This window comes from Lepidochelys kempii, chromosome 3 (assembly GCF_965140265.1).
Source record: "Lepidochelys kempii isolate rLepKem1 chromosome 3, rLepKem1.hap2, whole genome shotgun sequence".
Classification (NCBI taxonomy): Eukaryota; Metazoa; Chordata; order Testudines; family Cheloniidae; genus Lepidochelys; species Lepidochelys kempii.
Window position 1 is genome coordinate 120,465,233 of NC_133258.1, and position 17,366 is coordinate 120,482,598.

The 17,366-nt window shown below is 41.7% G+C and overlaps 1 protein-coding gene across 1 annotated transcript in view; it reads left to right on the top strand.

The window, feature by feature from the left end:
* The window catches only part of FNDC1 (fibronectin type III domain containing 1), a 126,843-nt gene extending 109,902 nt beyond the window's left edge, over nt 1-16,941 (top strand). The window contains exons 16-20 of the mRNA XM_073337819.1: nt 3,945-4,024; nt 7,607-7,636; nt 10,708-10,869; nt 13,518-13,640; nt 15,130-16,941. Of these exons, the coding sequence (XP_073193920.1) occupies nt 3,945-4,024; nt 7,607-7,636; nt 10,708-10,869; nt 13,518-13,640; nt 15,130-15,245 (511 nt within the window). The 3' untranslated portion in view covers nt 15,246-16,941. The remainder of the gene's footprint in view (nt 1-3,944; nt 4,025-7,606; nt 7,637-10,707; nt 10,870-13,517; nt 13,641-15,129) is intronic.
* The last annotated feature ends 425 nt before the right edge of the window (nt 16,942-17,366 follow it).

Below are 17,366 nucleotides of genomic sequence, written 5' to 3' on the forward strand. Positions count from 1 at the left end.
ATCCTCCTCTGGTGCAAACTGTCATAGATAGCTCCACAGTGGAGCTGTGAGAATTTATACCAGCTGAGGATCTGCCCATGGAGTAGAGAAACCCTTGAAGTCTCCAACATGGATGCAGCATGCTGATGTGAGGATAACTGAGAACATGTCAACTTTTGTTAAACTTACACCTTCCCTTCTTGCTTATAAGGACAGAAACATGCTTCATACCATAAGCATGACTAGTGGAGGGGAGAATTGGCATCTGATACACTTTAAATTATCATGAAGGGCTAATGTTAGGCTGAAGAAGGCTTTTTAATCAAGTAATGATTTCTCTTCTTCTCAGCCCCATTCATCTTCCTCCTTCTGCTTGTGGGAATGCTCACAGATTTCAAAATATGTAACCAGAGATCACATGTGTGATGCATGGTGATACAGAGTATTGGTACGCTCACAATTCCTTCATCCTCATGAGTTTGCTATTTCTTTCCAGTTTTGGGGGTAGGGATACGATGGGATTCTCTTTCCTTACAAGTCCAGTCGGAGGGTGTTTATTGGAAGAGAGGTGTGTGTGGGCAGGGCTGCTGTACATAAATGAGAGAAGTGTTGTGGGAAAGAGGACAAGGAAACAAATGTTCTTTGGAATCACACCCAGGCTGCATTCTGAATTTACTATGTAACCCTTTCTATCGTGCAGGCAGTGGAAAAATGGGGAAATTACCCAGCTCTCCTCTGCTGGGGATTCCTGAGTATGGGGGCATCTCCAAGGAGTGTAGCAATGGTATAGCCAATTCCTGTGCCATATCCCTTACCAGCCCCAATAAAGGCTGTGCTTGGGGTGGAGAAGGTGTGTAACCAAAGTGCACTGAGTTCCCTTGAAAGCTGTTGTCAGATGTCATAGGTTATAATCCAAAGGTGGATCTTGACTGCAGCAGGAATCTGGCCCCCTTTTTCCATTTCTGTCCATAAATAAGACAATAAATGTTGTGAATCAAGAGTAAAACGTGGGTTAATTTTGTGTAAGTGCCCCATACTGCCTGTCCTTCTCTGCCAACGCACTCTAAAGGAAATCATCATGGTCCAGCTGCATGACCTCTTTTATTATAATGTCGCTACATTTTGACCATCTGCACTTTCCTGTGCCACAAGATGTATCTGTTACTCCAAGGCTTTTATATATGTTAGGGCATAAATTGACATTCCTCTAAGCAGCCAATCGGACCAGAAGAGTTAGCTAAACAGTTATGAAATGGTCATCCCTGATGAGTTGGCGGGGTCTATGGAAACCAGGCTTTGGGTCTGGTAAAGGAGAAACTCTCTTCACTTTTTCAAAACATTAAGTCTCTTGCCCTGCTCCTTGCAAAGGCAGACCTTAATATAAGCCCATCTAAACTGAAGCAAACTGATCACTGTGGTCAGACTGAAAGACAATGGGATTCACTTCCTCAGCAGGAGGCTAGCAGAGGGAGAGTTCTGAGGTAAAACAAGCCAGTTATCTTTGGTGTGTATCCCAAAGAATCTTCTTGTTAACCCTCCCTAAAATCCTTTGGATGGCCCAATGTGTGATAAACATCAAAACTGGTTACTTTCAAGGAGGGTGGGAGGTTAACAACCCACCCCCAAAGGCCAAGGTCAGTTATATTTGTTAAAGTGTTCAGCCCACGCTGGATAGTTCCACTGTTGTTGTGAGCCTCGTAGTCCCTGCAAGGGGAACTCCCTTCCTTCTTGCCTCCTCCACTACGTGCTAATAGAGGGATGTACCATACAGTCCCCACAACCCAACTCCCACTCCCCCCCGCCCAGGGAAATTAAAGAACAAGTTTAGAGGTGAGGAGAGGGGGAGTGTCTCTTAGGGAAGAGGAGGGAGAGAAGGGCACAGAAGGTGAGCATGGGTTTGTCAAGGATGAGAAGAGGAGCTGGGGAACTGGAAAGTACAGAGGATCATAGTAGGATGGAAGCCTAGAGGAAGGTATTTAGCAAGGTTGGGGAGGGGGGAAGAGATCAACACAGACTGCCAGTTTCCACCAAAGATAATTGATTCACAGGTTCCTATGGATTTTCTCCCATGCTGACCTCTCTTGGCTCTGCTGTCACCACTTTGGAAAGTAGGGGTAGAATTCTGTTTTCATAGTGAGTTAGCCTTTTTCTTCTTGTATGTAGCCGTGACCGGCAGTCAGAGCATGTGACGCAGTGCTTTTGTAAGATTTCACAAGCTAAGGAGCGTTTGGCCTACTGCTTGAATGGGAGATTATCGAGGGAAATAATCCAGGGGTTTGGTGGCATTCTTCCCTCAGAGCAAGTACTGACCCAGTTATGTTGGTCACAGATGGTTTTAAGAGGCACTGTGCTTCTGGAGATACTTGCTACTTTTGGATACTTTTGGATGAGATGCAAAATCAAGAGCCAAACACTTATGGTCATTAAAGATGCCGGTTGGTGGTGGTTGTTTGTGGTGGTTTTTTTTTTTTTTTTTTTTGCAAGAGTGGAACAAAGCAAGCAGCAAGGAAAGAAGAAGCTTAACATACACATTTATGAAAATCATGCATTTTAAGCTAGAATTTTTGCCTAGTAACTGACTTAAATTGCCTCCTGCTTTTTGCAATACTGTTTCTGAAGAGCAGACATTCAGTTTCATTTCAGCAACAGAAACTTAGCATTTGCAAACATCAGGTCTTGTAGTTCTGGCAGTTGCAGCCCTGTGATTAGCATCCTGTATAAGTGCCTGACAGCATTGCCGTAACAAACCCCAACCTCAGAGTACAGGATGTGGGGTTCCCCACTTCCACTGAATAGGTGGTTACGGGCGGGACCCAGCCAAAAATCTGATGGGTCTACATGCTTCAGCAATGACGTTTGCCTCAGCAATGACTCTGGCCCACAGAGTGCCCCCAGATTTGTGGCAGTGTGGAGGCACTGGCTTGCACTGGAGTTGCACTGCTCCCAATGTTGGGGAGTCCACGGAAAAGGAAAAGCATCCCAAAAGGAGAGCTAGTCAAACAATGGTAAGTGTGTTCCATGAAAACGTTTGAAACATTTTAGTTTTTGCAAAACTTTTCATGAAATATTTGAAAATTTCTTATTAATTTAAAAAAATGTTTTTTGATTTCCTCCTCCCCCTTCTGTCTCTTTTTAACTCCTTCTCCTTTTTCTAGTGGCAGAATGGATAAAAAGGAAAAAAAGGGAGAGACAGTGGGGAGAAAACAAAGAACCATAAAACTGAAAAGGAAAAAGGGCCGTCGGTTGTTTTTTTTAACCAAAACATTGTAAAAATTTTTAATGAAATGAAAAATGTTTAAGCATGTGCTTAATTTTAAGCAGCTGAATAGTCCAGTCTCTATCCAGCAAAGCATTTGAATTTTACTGGGACTTCTCACTTAAAGTTAAGCACTTTCTTAAGTACTTTGCTGAATCAGGGCTTTGATAACAAACTAATAACTCAACATATGTAACTTTTCTCGGATTATTCAAATACTGCTCGTCTAGAAATGCTACCATTTCTAAAGAAATGTAAAAATTCATAATTTTATCTCAGATATGCTAGTTTAAATCAAGAGTTAATGCCATTGACCTCATTGGAGTTAGTCTGGATTTACATTGCTGTAACTGAGATCAGAACATATCTTGTGACTTTTCTATCTTTTATTCCATTCCTCTTGGCAAGTGCTCCCTTCAAACATACTGTTTGATGTGAACTGGCTATAATTAGCCTGGATTATTTATTTTTATTCAACAAACATGGATATTTTCACTAATGTGAAAATGTAGGTCACAAAGGAATATGTGCTCAACTGGTATAAATTGATATGGCTCCATTAAACTCACTGGTGCCTTTTGCCCAGTGGCACTGCACCAGTTTACATTAGCTGCAGTTCTGGCCCCGTCTTTGTAGTCTTTATAGCTGAGTTGTTACCAGGGAATCAATACTACTTTTAATGCTTGCTCAATTCCTCTTTTTATTGTAGATACTATTTTAAAGTCCAAGCAAAGAATCCCTATGGTTATGGGCCTATTAGCTCTTCAATCACATTTGTCACAGAATCTGGTATGTGTTGCTTATTTCTTTATTTAAAGTTGAGATTTTAGTAACTGGTATGGTAGGGCCAGGGCCAAAGCCATGGTGATGACTATGATGTTGAACTTTTCTGCTTAAAGATTCTCAGGTAAACCATTTGTTTTCAAGAAAATCAAGAAAGTGTAACTACTCTTTCATGTCACTGAAGTGATCGGAAGTTTTAATGAAACTGAAGTTAACTTTAGGGGGAATGGAAAGTTAAATTTAAAATAGAAAAGATAGCTAATACTCAGTGGTGTGGAGGCAATAGGAAGTTTAATACATCTTTGATAGATTGTCCAGACACTTAATAAACTAGCTTTCTAATTGTGAACAGCTGAAGGGATGGAAGTACTCATTTCAAACAATTGTTCCACCCAACAGGCAAATTTCAGTTCTCTTTTCCTTCTTTAATGAAATCTGCTCCAATTTTTTAATGCCAATAGAATGTTGGAGGATAATATACTCTATAAAAATAGTATCCTCAATGGGCTATTTTTATCCACTTTTATTTCTTCTACTGAGCTGCAGGCCAGTCATATTATTGACTAACAAGGGGCCAAATTCTGCAAAGTTTATTTGAGCAAAATGTCCATTGGCATCAAGGGTCACCGGTTTTGGCCCTATGACAACATGGGTATACATTGCTTCTGTGTGTGCCCATTTAACTTGATCCTACAGTCTTTGCCTCAGAACTTCCATTAAAATCAATGGAAGTTCTGTTTATAGAAACAAAACAAACTAAAACTGCATAATAAAGTAAATGGTCTTATGAAATGAATTCAGATATTTTAAAGGCATGTTGCATGGTCAGCTGTAAATTAAGCCGAATTTTTAGCATTGACTTCAATGGGACAGTAAAGAGCTCCACAGCTTTTCGTAAGTGCTTTGCAGAATGCACTGAGAAAGAAAGTAACCTGCTGTTCTGTTTCATCAAATAATGAAAGTTCCCTGGAATTTTGCCAAACAATAGATAACCATGTACCTTGGCTTCAAGCAGCTTCCTCTGAAGAAAGGCCAATTCAAGAGACAATATAAATCACAATGATGGATACAAAGAATTGCTCCTGTTGTTTTATCTAACTGCTAAGACCTAGATGCACAAAGGGACATAAGCATGGTAACGCTCAGCATTGTGACACCTAATTTTTAGGCACTGTGGAAAAACTGCAGGAACAGAACTGAGTTGGGAGCATAGGCTCTCTGTGCAGTGAATGGGGAAAGATAAGCACCTTAGACTGTGATCCACTAAAGCCAGCACTCTAAGTGTCAAGTTGCCTCTGCTAGCAAATAGGAAATGCCAATAAGAGGGGGTATGTGGTAAGCCTGCCTCTCTTAGCCCTGGTCTACACTGGCGGGGGGGTCGACCTAAGATACGCAACTTCAGCTATGCGAATAGCATAGCTGAAGTCAGCATATCTTAGGTCGACTTACCTGGCCGTGAGGACGGCGGCGAGTTGACCGCTGCCGCTCCCCCATCGACTCCGCTTCCGCCTCTTGCGAGCTGGAGTTCCGGAGTTGATGGGGAGCGCATTCGGGGATCGATTTATCGTGTCTAGACGAGCGTGATAAATCGATCCCCGATAGATAGATAGATCGATCACTACCCGCCGTTCCGGTGGGTAGCGAAGACCTGCCCACAGAGATACAGGTGCCTAAGTCTGGGCTTCAGGGTGGTGCCTATCACTGCTTTTGGCTCTCAGTTCTGTACCCTCTCCAGGAGAGCATTCACCCAGGATGTGAGAGACCCAGGATCCAGGGCTCTGCTCCCATGACTCTTTTTTAATGAGCCAGAGTGGAACAGTTTCAACAGGAGAGACTAGGGAGCCCCCCAGGAGACTGTCCCGTAGCCTGAGGGTTAGAGTAAGCATCTGAGAGGCGGCAGATCCCTCTCCCCCTCAGGCAGAGAAGGGACTTGAACCAGGGGTCTCCCACATACCAACTGAGTGCCCTAACCACTGGGCTAAAAGTTATAAGGGACGTGTTCTCCTCCCCTGGCTTTTCTGTATGAGCTCGCCTGCAGGGCTCAATCCACTAAGCGTGCTCAGGTTGGGCCCTGCAGGCAAGTTAGGCTGCCAATTGCTGTCTTCCCCCAATTCATGCATCACTCCGAGCCTTAGGCAGGAGATAGGCATCCAGATGCCTAGAGCAGGGGCGGGCAAAGTTTTTGGCCTGAGGGCCACATCAGGTTTCCAAAATTGTATGGAGGGCCGGTTAGGGGAGGCCATGCCTCCCCAAACGGCCAGGCGTGGCCTGGCCCCTGCCCCCTATCTGACCCCCCCTGCTTCTCGCCCCCTGATGGCCCCCCTGGGACTCCTGCCTCATCCACCCCGCCCTGCTCCCTGTCCCCTGACTGCCCCCAGACCTCCCACTCCTGACTGCCCCCACCACCCCATCCAGCTCCTTCTCTCATCCCTGACTGCCCCCCTGGGACCCCTGCCCCATCCAACCACCCCTTCTCACTGTCTCATGACCACCCCTGGAACCCCTGCCCCTCACTGCCCCCCACCACACAATTCAACCCCTCCTCTTCCTGACTGCCCCCCCGGGATCCCTGCCCCCATTCAACACCCCTGTTCCCCGCCTCTGACCACCCCAACCCCTATCCACACCCCCACCCCCGGACCACCACCCCGAACTCCCCTGCCCTCTATCCAACCCGCCCTGCCCCCTGTCCCTTTACCGCGCTGCCTGGAGCACCGGTGGCTGGTGGTGCTGCAGCCGCGCCGCCGCGCAGCACAGAGCGGCGGGTCAGGCCGTGGCTCTGCAGCTGCGCTGCCCCAGGAGCTCGCAGCCCCGACGCCCAGAGCATTGCGCCGGTGGCGCAGTGAGCGGAGGCTGCGCGGGATGGGGAACAGCGGGGGAGGGGCCAGGGGCTAGCCTCCCGGGCCAGGAGCTCAGGGGCCGGGTTGGAGGGTCCCGCAGGCCGTAGTTTGCCCAGTGCACATACCCAGAGGCAGAAATGAAGGTGCGTAGGAACCTTTGAGGGCGAAAACGCAGGTTCCTAGCGGGGTTTAACTACCTACAGGGTTGGAAGGGTGGGGGCATGTGCATCACAATGGTCCCAAAATTGGTACTTAGGCACCTACATGAGGGATTTAGCAAAATGACCTGCCTATATAGATGGCTGGTGCTGACTGGTCTATGAGGTAGAATATTGAGAAGAAAAACACCGTATGCCTTTAAAAGATTGCATGATTAAACTGGTTTCTGATTGGCTGAAGTAAAGAAGTCTGTTTTTAAAAGCTAACTGAACGGAGGATATTTTTTACTAATTTTAACAAAAAAAATTGTTGCAGTTTAAACATCTTTCAGAATAAATGGTATAATCCAAGTGCAGGTGCATGCCATCAAATGTGAAAAACATTGGTATAACTTAACACCATTTGTTTTGAAAAGAGACAAACCCGTATCTTCAGCGTTCTGAAAACAGCTAGAGACAATTATTTTTTGAAGCTGATATTTCTTTCTTGCATGATAGCTAGTACACTGTAACATTAGGAGACACTAGTCTTTGAGAGAAAACACTAAAATATTTGTTTTTTTTTGTTTTGTTTTGTTTCATTCTTACAGATAATCCACTGCTTATTGTCAGACCACCTGGTAAGTCTCACTGCTGATATTTTCTTGATATTGTCTATAAAACCTGTGAAACAAATCTGGGCATTGTAAAAATTAGGCACTATGACACACTACTTTCTATTAGAGTTTGAGGGAGGCGTGTGATATAAATTACTGTGTTAATTCCCAACTCCTGATTCATCTCAAGAATCTGTGTTCCAGTCTTATCAGGCTTTTGAAGCCAATTACCTCTTAAAAGAAGTGTTGTAAATGAAGTGTATTATGTTAGGCTAAAATCAAGTGTAGAACCTGTTCTATACCTGGTACACCCTTTATTGGGAGACTATATCCTGCACTTTCATGAGGCTAGATTAAGTTATTTAATCATTCCTTTCCGTCTCTAACTACTATGTTGAGTTGAGGACTGCTGGGTAGAGGTGGGTTGTTCCAGGATCTTGATAAAGGTGCAAGTAATGGACTCCCAAGACACCAGACACCAGTCCGTTGGAGACTGTATGGGAACAACCTACTGGCACTGAGACCAAGTTTGAAGGCCACCTCTACATGAACAGTAAATGATTTCACTTAGGGGTTTACTCGTAAGTAATAAAGTCTGAGTTTATTAACCAAATCTGGAGTGGAGCTATGGTGACTGGGTTTTCCTACAGTGTCCTTTGAAAACCACCTATCATATTTATCAGTGATCACCCCACTCCTGGGGACAGGGTCCTTGAAATAAGGTAGCAGAGTGAGGAATGACATGATATACAATCTCCAAGTGTGAAGGTTGCTTTCTGTAGGAACTGGATTGTTTTCTTTACGAGATGTAGCAGGTTAACATGGTTTTTGGAAGGAGAATATGTACTAAGAACCTGGGATAGAATTGTGTCTTGAATGATAATTCTCCAAAAGTGGTCTGGTGTTTTAATATAAAGGTAATTTTCCAAAGGCATTCTGATTATATTCTGAAAACCACATGGCCTACTTCAGAGCAGCTGTTGTAAGGATTCTCTTGAGCACTGTTGATGATAGCCAGGAAGTTGATGAATAAAAATATTAACATTAACCGCATTCTGTTCATGATATTTTGTTCTTGAAATGACCATTTCACTGCTTTATTTGTATAGAGACGTTTATGGCCCCAATCCTGCAAACACGCATTTGAGTAACTTTACATACCTAAGTAGTGTCATGAGGGTCAATTCAGATTAATTCAATGGGTTATTCATGTGTGTAGAAGTTACTCCCGTGCAAGTGTTTGCAAGACTGGGCCCTATGTTTGTGCTTTGTAAAAGGAAGAAAGACAAATTGACATTTTTTAAAACATACTTCTCATTCTTAACAGTTGCCAATAACACAATAAAAAAACCAAAGAGGATGTAGGAAATAACAGGAAAGAAAACTAACATTTTCACGTTGTAAGCTTATATCTGTTTTATCTTGCATACATATTGCTACAAAAGCATTCTAGAAGGAAGGTGGATTCCATTATTTAATATAAAGGAACAACCAATTATTTGTAATATTGATCCTGTGCAACATAATTATTAAGTGGTAGCTTATAACCACTGCAACGTAGTGAAGAAGAAACTAGTTCATTTGAGACTGAGCAAAATTTTTTTGCTGGTGTCAAATCTGTTTTGATTTAACTTGAGCTCCTGTGGTGAAAGCCAAATTTTCCACCCAGAACACACACGCACATCACACGAGAGATAGAGAGAGAGAGTGCCCTCTAGGTTTCATATCTCATCTTTTTAACACAACAGCAACAGATTTTACTTCACACTGAAACCTGTTACCCATTGCAGATTTTTTTCCACATCATCTCTTCTTTAGTGATGAAACTTACTTTTCTGGAGGGGAGGGGAGGAGAGGGGAGGTGTAATGTTAAACCACAAGACACTGCATTCACATAGCGCTAGGATCTGACCTATGCTCATATAGCCTCCATTTCAGCAAGGTTCTTAGGCTTATGTTTAATTTTAGGTTTAGAAGTCATCCAACTGAAAGCAATGAGACTGTTCACTGTTTAAAATTAGTTCTGTGCTTAAGTATCTTGCTGAATTGGGGACAAAATCAAGGGAAATAAGAACTAAGGCTGATGTTCCAGGAAAACCGGGCCGTTAGTCACATCCATACAACCTCATTGACATCAGTGGGGCTGCATGAATGCAACTGGGGGCACACCTACTGCATCTAAGTGTTTCAGCAGTGGTCAATGGAACTGTATATAAGCCCACCCATTGTTTGAAGATGCCCACTCCTCCACACCCCAGTTCTAGGTGCACTAAAACGAATTTGGTATGGGATGGTTAAATAGAATCTCTTACTGTTCAGCATACATTTTGTGGTCCAGTTTTATCTTTTCACATTTGTGGTTTGAATTAAAACAGACAGAGAGTGAGTGCTCCTGTAAGTCTGTGATAGCTAACATGATACATTCATGGTCCCTTTTGTAATATGTCTTGTCACATGGGGTCCTTGCAGAGAGGATGGGTTTGATTATTGGATAGGAATTGTCCATCTCTGACATGATCTGCATGGGGAATAAATATTTAATAATGGGCTCTTCAGTCTGGCAGAGAAAGGTATAATGTGATCTGTGACTGGAAGCTGAAGCTAGACAAATTGAAACTGAAAATAAGGTGCACATTCCTAACAGTGAGGGTAATTTACTGAGAGTCATGGTGGATTCTTCATTACTGGCAATTTTTAAATCAAGGTTGGATGTATTTTCTAGAAGAGCTGCTCTAGGAATTATTTTGGGGAAGTTCTATGGCCTGTGTTATACAGGAGGTCACACTAGATGATCACAGTAGTCCCTTCTGGCCTAGGAATCTATGATCCACATAAATATGCTATATGTAAGCATATTTTACACCATTTTAACAATACATTCATGACAAATGTCCAGAAGGGACTTGACTAAGACATCAATTTTATTTCATTTGAGACTTAAATTTGATTTTTGAACTCGGGTGTTTCAAAGTAAAAGGGTAGTTTATTAACCTGCCGCAGTACCTTCTTGTAACAGGACGTTCATCTTGATAAAATGCTGAAATATAAGACTGACCCTCTAGGTTTTTCCTTTTATTTTATTTTGGTTTTTTAAGGTGGTGAACCCGTCTGGATCCCTTTCACTTTTAAATATGATCCCACCTACTCAGACTGCAGTGGAAAGCAGTATGTGAAACGCACTTGGTACCGAAAATTTGTGGGAGTGGTTCTTTGCAACTCTTTGAGGTACAAGATTTACCTCAGTGATGACCTGAAAGGTATGTTTTGGGATTATTCTTACAGTGCTGTCACCCCTCCACTTACTGTATCCATCACTTGTTGACTCTATCAAAGGAGTACATGGCTAAACTGATGGCACAATTTGGATACACATATGACAGTATTTAGCTTCTAAGGATAGGAACCTAAAGCAATTTGCACAGTGAAAGCAAAGTTGTACTCTCTAATCATAATACAGCTCTCTCTGAAATGTTCTGTGCTCGTTACTCATGCAGAACTTCTGATGTCATAATGGGAAGTCCACACATGGATTAATTGCAGAAAACACAATAGAGAACTACAGAATGGATAAAAGAGGAGACTTGTACTCTGAACAGGTTAGATACATGGTAGTGCAGCAGTTGTTTGAGCAAATCCAGAAGCTGGTAGGTGTTCAACAAGGGCTGTCATATAACTGTAGCCGTACCAATTGGTTGTATTGAGAGGGAATGTTGAGTGGGGTTATCCCCTAGGCTTTTCAAAGTGTTTTAATGGGGCTTTTAGCAAAATATTTGTCTTGTTTCAAGAACATGTATAAACAAGTATTTGTGAAGACTTGTGCTCTCATGCCCATCTCTGCGGGTCCCAGGCAGTCCTCAGACTGCAGCCACCACCTGACAGCTTGCTGGTACCAGCAGGGAGAGTAGGCTGATGGACCTTGGCTCAACAGAGACACCGCCCACAAAGCTCCTGATTTGGAGGAGACATCTAGCCTCTCCAATTGGCTCAAACTTGCTATGTAAGCCAGAACAAGGAACAGGAAGTTTTCTGAGGAACTAAGTAAATCCTAGGCTGCCTGCAACATAGGACTTTGCCTTGTTCCAGATCCCTGCTGCTACACACCACCTCTGGCTACTGGCTCCAGCTCTGACCCTTGGCTTGACTCCTGGCTCTGACTCTAGCTCTGGCTCCTGACTCCTGCCCTAACCACTAGATGTGACTGGCTACATCCTGGTCCATGACAGTAATATGCAAACAACCAGAACAGTAAAGCTCCTGTATATGAGACCTATCTTCACAGTTTCTGGTTTAAATTTGAGAGTTCTGTCAACCTAGCAATACTGGTGTGTGGGGCTATTTTTACTTTCTCATAACCAATTAAAATAATGGGTCTTGCTGAAATTTCCTCTGCTATCATCTGTACTGTAATTCTGATAAATTACTTATTCCAGGGACTTTAGTAAGGCTTTTGATATTCCTCGCATGACCTTTTCATAAACAAACTAGAGAAATACAACCTAGATGGAGCTACTATAAGGTGGGTGCATAACTGGTTGAAAAACCATTCCCAGAGAATAGTTATCTGTGGTTCACACTCAAACTGAAAGGGCATATTGAGTAGGATTGTGCAGGGATCAGTTCTGGGTCCGGTTCTATTCAGTATCTTCATCAATGATTTAGATAATGGCACAGAGAGTACAATTTTAAAGTTTGTGGGTGATACCAAGCTGGAAGGGGTTGCAAGTGCTTTGGAGGATAGGATTAAAATTCAAAATGATCTGGACAAACTGGAGAAATGGCGTGAAGTAAATAGGATGACATTCAATAAGGACAAATGCAAAGTACTCCACTTAGGAATGAACAATCAGTTGCACAATGAGAAATGACTGTTTTGGAAGGAGTACTGTGGAAAGGGATCTGGGGGTCATAGTGGATCACAAGCGAAATATGAGTTAACAGTGTAACACTGTTGCAAAAAAAAGCAAACATCATTCTGGGATGTATTAGCAGGAATGTTGTAAACAAGACACAAGAAGTCATTCTTCTGCTCTACTCCACACTAATTCGGCCTCAACTGGATTATTGTGTCCAGTTATGGGCACCATATTTCACGAAAGATGTGGACAAGTTGGAGAAAGTCCAGAGAAAAGCAACAAAAAATGATTAAATGATGACCTATGAGGGAAGATTGAAAAAAAACTGGGTTTGTTTAGTCTGTCGAAGAGAAAACTGAGAGGGGACATGGTAACAATTTTCAAGTACATAAAATGTTGTTACAAGGAGGAAAGAGAAAAATTATTCTTTTTAACTTCTGAGGATAGGAAAGAAGCAATGGGCTTAAATTGCAGCAAGGACAGTTTATGTTGTATATTAGGAAAAACTTCCAAACTGTCAGGGTAGTTAAGCCCTGGAATAAATTGCCTAGGGAGGTTGTGGAATCTCCATCATTGGAGATTTTTAAGAGCAGGTTAGACATACACCTGCAAGGGATGGTCTAGATAATACTTAGTACTGCCATGAGTGCAGAGAACTGGACTAGATGACCTCTCGAGCCTATGATTCTATGATACTAGCATATGATTCTAGCATATAGCATGTTCTTAATAAAAACAACAAGGAGTCCGGTGGCACCTTAAAGACTAACAGATTTATTTGGGCAAAAGCTTTTGTGGGTTAAAAACCACTTCTTCAGATGCAATGTTCCTAATGAAACTACAAAGTTTTTTCTCTCTCTTAATTCCTATTGGCAAATGTAGCATTCTTCACCTCTTATATTTTTATTTACTGGTATATTGCTGCTCATCTCTGTAGTATCTGACTTTTTCCCATCTTTATTTTCCTGGAAGTGGGAAAGCATCATTGGATGAGATAAGGCCATTTGAAACAACAATATATATCTGTCCTAATCTTTTATGTCACCTTTCAGATACATTCTACGGCATTGGAGATAGCTGGGGGAAAGGTGAGGACCACTGCCAGTTTGTGGATTCACACATGGATGGAAGAACAGGGCCTCAGTCATATGTAGAAGCCTTGCCCACCATACAAGGTAAAAAAACAAAAACAAAAAAAGGAAAGCTGAAGTGAAAGCTGAGGAATTACACTTCATCCACTATATAGAATTAAGAGGTTTTCTGCCTCCCTGTCTACATTTATATCACTTCTATTAGGAGCCAGGCGGACACCACATATTCTGAGACTGTATCATGTGATGTCCTAGTATAATAATTTGCAAACCACAACAGCTTGTGAAAGTTCAGACAAAGAGAATGAGTCTGCAAATAAATTATTGGATAAAACAGAAAATACAAATAACCCTTAGGGTATGTCTACACTGCAAAAAAAAAAAAAAAAAAAAACCAACTTGCAGCAGCGAGTCTCAGAGCCTGGGTCTACAGACCGCTGTTAATCATTCACTCAGCATTCTTGGTTTTCATCTTACGCTGTTTGCTGTTGTTTTTTAAGGGTTGGGTTGCCGTGAAGAAACTGAAATATTCGCTTCTATGTAGATGACGTAGAATAATACTGCACTTCTCTATTTAAAATAAGGATTGTTAATCCAGCTGTACATTACTAGCTCTAAGAAGCAGAGATGTAGAACACACAAATTGTACAACTGCCACAGGAATCAACATTTCAGATGTTCCACTGTACAAAATATGCAGAAAGACTGTTGAGAGTCTTTAATGCTTTGTGCTGTCACATTTTTTTATACAGATGAGGGAAAGGGGCCATCAGTTTAAAAAAAAAAAGTGGGATTTAACTCTATATTTGCTGCATGTAATTTTGCCTCCTTGCTTTGTTATAAAAAATGATATTTGTGAATCCTGTCTTGAACCCAGTAAGATACAATAATGCCTTATATTTTTATTTGCAGTTTTATTGTAGCTGTGTTGGTCCCAGGATATGAAGGACACGAGATAGGAGAGGTAATATCTTGTATTGGACCAACTCCTGTTGGTGTGGGGTTCAAACTTTCAAGCTACACAGAACTCTGAAGACCTGAAGAAGAGCTCTGTGTAGCTTGAAAGTTTGAACCCTCCCACCAACAAAAGGTAGTCCAATAATAGATAGTACCTCATCCACCTAGTCTCTTTGAACATTTCTATGGCATTTTCACTCCAAAGTGCTTCATGAGCTTGAATTGATATGCAAATTTTATATAGAGGCATAACTTCACCTGCTACTGAAATTCAGACTCCTTTTGGAGTGAAATGCAAAAGCTCTTTAACAGCAGAGACTGCATAGTTACACAATAGTTAGATATTTAGAACAGTAAATCCAACTGGAACTGTAGAGGAAATATATGTAGGTAGAATGCAATCATTCAAAATTGAAGCAGGCTAAACCATCAGAGCTAACAATCCTACTTCTCATGAAGTGCCATGGGATTAACAAGTGGCTCCTATGCCTTAGCTTTTGTTGTGATAATTCTATGTATGCTATATACTATACATCATATATTCTGTACTTCAAAGATGTCATTTGTCAAGTTACTTTGCCTTTGGCTCGAACCACTGCCATTTTTCCACCAACAGGGTATTATCGCCAGTATCGCCAGGAACCTGTGTCATTTGGGCGCATTGGTTACACAACACCTTACTACTATGTGGGCTGGTATGAGTGTGGCGTGCCAATTCCAGGAAAATGGTAACCATGTGGCAGTCCGCCGGCAGATTGTATGGAGAGTGCACCAACCCTGCCTTTCAAATGACTTGTACTGGAAGACTGTGACCAGTTGTTTAGGAAAAGAACAAAACATGAAAGAAACCAACTAAGACCAGTTGCTCAAGAGACCCCAACCAAACCAAATACTGTGCACATTTTCTCAGCTGAAATCTGTGGTGCTGCTTGATCACTCCACTTGGGACAGGATTTGAGTTTGGTGCCCTACTTTCCTTCTGTGGGTCTTAAAAGGCATGGAGATGTGGTTGTAATGGGTGCATCCAGTGCCCAGTGAAACCTAAAACTTTACTGGCCATGAAAACATGGAAGTTGCATATATCCTCCGGGAATGGCCTAAGCATGCTGTGCTTGCTTAATAGAATGCCAACACTTTTTCATTGTTATTAATGGAATGCTCCATCACTTACAACTGGTGGAGTTCCATGCTTCTGAGTTTTACTATACAATCATGTCAAGTTACTAGACATTCACCAAAGGCAATATATTATACTTAAAACTTCTCTGGTGGGTTCACCCATTGCTGGACTAAACACCAGGTCACAATGTAAATTCGCTTTTTATATATATATATATATAATACAGTTCTCTATGTCCAAAGTACTACATAGAGAAACTGAGTTTTTCTTGTTCACTAGATAAATATGGTTGGGATTTTTATGTAAAAGGTGCTGTTAATTAATAGGTCTTCTGATTTTTAGTCCATGAAACATTTTACTATGCACAATATATTAACCATGGAAAGAACTTTGTTCTTCTTATAAATGAGCAAAGATCTGTGACAGCTTTCTAGCAAACCAAAGGACTGGATATTTAATTGGAGTAAATCTTTTTGCCTATACTAAAATTGCATTATAAACCACCATAGGTGCCTTATCAGCAGAGTGTCAACATTTAAGTTAAACTTTCTGTCCAGTACTATTTAAAAGGCTGAGTTCAGTTTTTGTTTGATTCATTTTCATCATCTTTGTGTATTATTTATTCCTTGTGAGGTTATTAAGTCTCACTGTGTGAATGGAGGCACAGTGAGATAACACAGGACTTGCAGACAAGTTTTAACTTATTTTCTGAACAAAACAGACACCTCTAGGGTGCTTGAGCAGCACGGAACTCCTCTGATTCCGGTCCATCATGTGAATGAAGTATGAAAGTCGTCAGTCTTTCTGTAAAGCACATCAGAAGGGCAGACCACACAGCATGTCTTCCATCAAAGGTTGGGGAGCAAAAGCTGGTGTGTCTGGGAGGTGCACTTCTGATTTTTAGCCAGGAATACAAACCTTATTTGGGAAGTGGGCAGTAATGTAGAATTTCATTATGCATCAGAAGCAATTTCTCCTGCCATATTACTCTTTCTCTTCATGTAGCATTAAGGTTTAGTCTGACCCTAAGGGATTTAGCCTTTGTGGCCATATTGTTTCACTGTTGCATCTTATAAGCCTTTACCCACCTCAAAAAAGACTCCAGCATTCTGACGGCCTGGGAAAATAGCAATATTCCTGGGGGACAAATTCAACCTCTTGATCGTCTGTCACTCTCATTCCAGTTTACATACCATATAGGACTAATATCTTATAAGCCGCTTTTTGTAGTTATTGTAAATGTATGGGGAGAAAAGTAACTAAAGTGATTATTAAAAGAGCTTTTTATTTTCACAGTGGTGCTGGGATTGAACATTGAATTGTTTTCACATTTTGTTTTGCTTCAATGCAGTGCCAAATATAATGATTAAATATAGCTTCTTTCCCTAATAAACGTATGATATATTGTTCCTTTTTTTTTAATTGCATCCCTTTTGGTTGTCTGCGCCAGGTAGTCTGACATGCAGGATCAAGCTGCATGATGCCCCAAATGCACACTTGGAAGAGTAGAAGGTGCCAGTTTGTATTAAGTGCAAGTGTATGTAAGTGCAAACTTGACCAGGATTTCACATAGGGTTACTTGTGGAGGGAGTGGGGAGTTGTTCCACAACAAAATAGATTTTCTCTTGTATTAAATCTGTATGATGTACATCCACATCATGGGCCATATCCCCAGCTTGTGTAAAAGGACATAGCACTATTGAATTCAAAGGAACTATGTGCAGTTTCACTAG